Source organism: Nematolebias whitei, chromosome 18, assembly GCF_014905685.2.
Source record: "Nematolebias whitei isolate Nwh7 chromosome 18, NemWhi1, whole genome shotgun sequence".
NCBI classification, from domain to species: domain Eukaryota; kingdom Metazoa; phylum Chordata; class Actinopteri; order Cyprinodontiformes; family Rivulidae; genus Nematolebias; species Nematolebias whitei.
Window position 1 is genome coordinate 10,782,611 of NC_056515.1, and position 3,974 is coordinate 10,786,584.

The following is a 3,974-nucleotide window of genomic DNA, read 5'->3' on the forward strand; positions in this document are numbered from 1 at the left end:
GGGGGGCTCTCAGACTCTTTTTTTTTTTTTGTCTTCATTGTTTCTACACCACTGGACGCCTGTCTTTCCATTAGCACAGGGATCTTCTCATCGTCCTCCTTTCACATGCATGCCCCCCCCCCCCCCGCCCCTCTTCCCCCCCCCCCCCCCCCCCCCCCCCCCACCACACACACACACACCTCCCCCCGGAGACAGGGCACAACTTTACGTGCACAGCAAATGGACACATTAGGGTGATTACTGTTTCGCCCGGCTAATGGCGGGGCTGAGGGCCGAGGCCGCGCGGGGCCAACAAAGGCTCGCGCGCCTCTCCACGTCAGGGAGAGGAGTCAGGTCCAAATGAAAATGATGCAAAGGGCGCGCGGCGGGACAAACCGTGGGGGAAGGGGGGGGGGGGGATCACTTCTGCCTCAATTATCCGAGCACTTTGCTGCTGACGAGTTTAATGACGCTGAAAGACTCAAGCTCTGATCAAATCACAAGAAAAGAAGTTCCTGAAAATGAATTTAAGTTACATCTTGTTTGTTGCAGCTGGTAAACAAATGCTAGGTGGCACATCAGTTGTGAGCTGTTTCATCAGGCTCGTGTTACCTGAAGAAGTCCAGTTTGCAGAAGAGCTTTCCGTCCCGGGAGAAGCACCTGTCCGTCAGTTTGCAGCTGCACTCGCAGCACTGCACGCACTTGGCGTGCCACGCTCGGTCCAGCACGTTGAGGAGGAAGCGGTCCAGGATGGGCCGCTCGCACCCGGCGCACAGGACCATCATGTTTGCGGCCCGCGACCTTCCCACTCGGACTGCGCTGCTCGGACTGGGGGGGCCCGGCTCTGCGCGGAACAACGTCTTGGCTCCTGGGGAAGGAGCGCCGCCAGGAGAAACCTGGACCAGCTTCTCCCTGGAAGACAGTCCCCGGGAGCTGGCGTGAACCTGGTCCTGTTCGGAGGCTGTCACCATCCACAGTCCAGAGAAGGGGGGGGGTCATTCAGCTCCTGGACACAGCAGCCATGTTGGTGTCTGACACGCTGAGATCTCCTCATTCAGCTCCTTTTTTACTTTAAATCCTCTCCTCCTGCTCGCGCGGTTTGTTGGCTCCACTCATTTCCTCCCCGTGCCACCCTCACGTCCCTGTGCTCGCGTTATCACGAGGGTTTGCCAGCGCGCGGCGCGTCCTCGGCTCAGATTGGACGCTGCCCTTGTTAATTCTCGTGCCAGATGAGCCAATCAGAGCGCAGTTGTCATGGTTACACGTCCAGAGCCTCCACGCAGGACCCAACGCGCGCCCCGGCCGCAGGAGGACCTGGACTGCGTGGACGCGCATTGTGAAAGGCCGGCCGGTGCGTGGAGGACACCGTGGAGCTAGACCCACCCGAGGGTCAGAGAGGAACCTGAGACCCCCCCCCCCCCCCCCCCCCCAAAGCACCTCTGCTTCATCTGAGTGAATGTGGAGAAACAAGGGCTGCACGCGCTCCCTGTGCTGCTGAAACAATGTGCGTGGGGGTCTCTGTGTGTGGGGTGTGTGTGTGTGTGCGGGGCGGGGGGGGGGGGGTTCTCTCATGCACAAGCCCATTTAAAGGGAAATGTGAAAGATTAGCAGCAGCTTTAAGAGCGGCCGCAATATTTACCAACAGTTAGCTGTTAGGTAAACAGGCCACGCGCTCAGTCACGTTAGTGGGTGAGACACGAGCCCCCCACCCCACCCCCACTCCAGAGGTAATGGGGGAGGATCTGAGGTTTTTCCTCATTTGGCTTCATTCATTCAAATATTAAAGGATAGACAGACAACTGAAGATTTCTTTCTCTTCAAGCTTCAAACTGCAGCCCCCTCCACGCGTGAGATGATGGAGGGACACAAATAGAAAGGAGGGAAGGAAAAAAAAGAGAAGCTGTTGTTTGAATGTGGACTGTGCACGGCGCGTGATCGTGCGCGCTCTCTGCGTCTTCACGGAGCAGGAAGGAAAGCTCACACCTGAGGAGGAGGATGAGGGAGCTGTCCGTGGTGCTGATGCTGGAGCGGCTGCGGCTCGGGGTCCACGCGAGGCCCCTGGTCCACGGCAGCGCCTCATCAGAGCTCTGAGCCAAACAAACCAACATGCACTCAGAGCCACAAAACAAAGGGCCACATTCATCATTTTTGATTTTATGTGACTAAACGATGCAAATAATACAAAGATGATCTTTGAAAATAAAACATTTTTATCCAGTTATGGCTGCAGGGGGGAAATCACAAAGTCCAGTTTTTAAAGCATATTAAATAATAATGGAATAATGCCAAAGCTTGCTTTTTATAAAAAGAAATATCAAAGTTGAAACAAATAAAGATGTTCGTTTTTATAACAGGAAAAATACTCACAAATATAGTAAATGATGAGGTTTAGATCTTTATGTTTGCTCTGGTTATTTATTAAAATGCACGTGTGTGTGGTTATTAATTCTAAGTTATTTGTCTGAACATTTTTACATTTAAACAAATGGAGGTAAAATAAAACATTTTATCCCCTTCTTCAAAAGTTTTTTTTTCTTTTGTTCTGACATGTAAAGACACCAACATTTTTTATCAGTGTATTGCTTCAATCTTTCTTATGTTAGTTTGTGTATAATATGTATAATATATGTAATGTTTATACAAGCTGTGCTATCTTTATCTTATGTTTCGAGCAGGTTTTAAACATCTGAACAAACAAAGAAAAGAAGCAGAAAAAGCTCATGTAATTATGAAATGATCAGTTTACATGAACTTATAACCTGAGCTTTAAATAAAAAAGCAAACGCTGCAGAGAGAGAGATTCTCAGGAGAAACTAAAGCTCCTGATCTTAAGATACAAGTGTGATCATTTAGTGAAGAATATGTGAACATGGTAACTTAGCTGATAGTAAAACATTCACCATCAAACATTTAAAATCCTCTGAATCATTAAAAACAAAAGTAAAGCGCGGTTAGCTGCAGGCTGTGATTTATTCTGAGTTCTGCTTCTTTCTCCGTGCTGAGATGTTCTTTCAGACAAAACGCTCTCAGGAGAAGGCTTCGCTCACAGATGCTGGAGGATGGTGCATTCTGGGAAGAAAGATGTGAATCCTTCAAGCTGAGCAAAAATGACAGACAAGGATCCGAGAAAGAATTTGCGCTTTACAAGAAGATGAACCGTTTCATAACGTGTCTGTTTATTTGCTGATGAGTTTGTTTTAAAAGGACAGACATTCTGCCAGTGCAGTACTAATATTTGTGTGTACTTTTCCAAGGACCCATGCCTGAAGTGGTTGAAGGATTTATTTTTCATTGAGAGCTCCTTATAAATTGTTTGCATCACAGCATTTATGTCGGTCCCTTTCAGCTCCGCTCAACATCAGTGATGCCCAGAAAACAGGAGCAGAAATCTAAACACACATAACAAGAAGAAACAAAAAACATCTAACTCTGCTTTTATTTTAGGTGACGCTCCGACAGAACGTGTAGATTGTGAAGGCTGAACTTTGCTGTAATTACATTTCTGTTTGAACACGTAAGCGCCAAATTTGTGCTGAAAATGAAAACTCTGTTGAACTGACAGGAAAAATGTTATGAATCTGTGATCTTCAATAATAATTAATAAGAATAATAATACAATTTATTTCAGCAAATGTCCAGAATAAACATATTTAAAGAATCCTTTTAGTGGCAGCCATGACAGTTTTCTTCATTCACCATATCGTCTTAGGTTTCTACATCTTCATGAGCTGCAGAGACAAATCCATGACCAGATGTGGGAATTACCATGAAATGTAAAATAAAAAAATAAAAAAATAAAATTTAAAAACTGTGCTGTCTACATTGACTTACTATAAATGAAGCTGCACAACCTAAACTGTATGTCTGTAAATAAAAAAAACATGTATTATACTTAATCATTCTGCAGAGATTCACACACTTCTCTGTGAATACTCTAAAAACATGTACTATATATATATATATATATATATATATATATATATATATATATATAT

At 46.0% G+C, this 3,974-nt stretch overlaps 1 protein-coding gene across 1 annotated transcript in view; it reads right to left on the reverse strand.

The window, feature by feature from the left end:
* Positions 1-795, reverse strand: part of lhx5 (LIM homeobox 5) — a 35,334-nt gene extending 34,539 nt beyond the window's left edge. The window contains exon 1 of the mRNA XM_037692406.1: positions 592-795. Within this exon, the coding sequence (XP_037548334.1) occupies positions 592-764 (173 nt within the window). The 5' untranslated portion in view covers positions 765-795. The remainder of the gene's footprint in view (positions 1-591) is intronic.
* Positions 796-3,974: the final 3,179 nt, after the last annotated feature.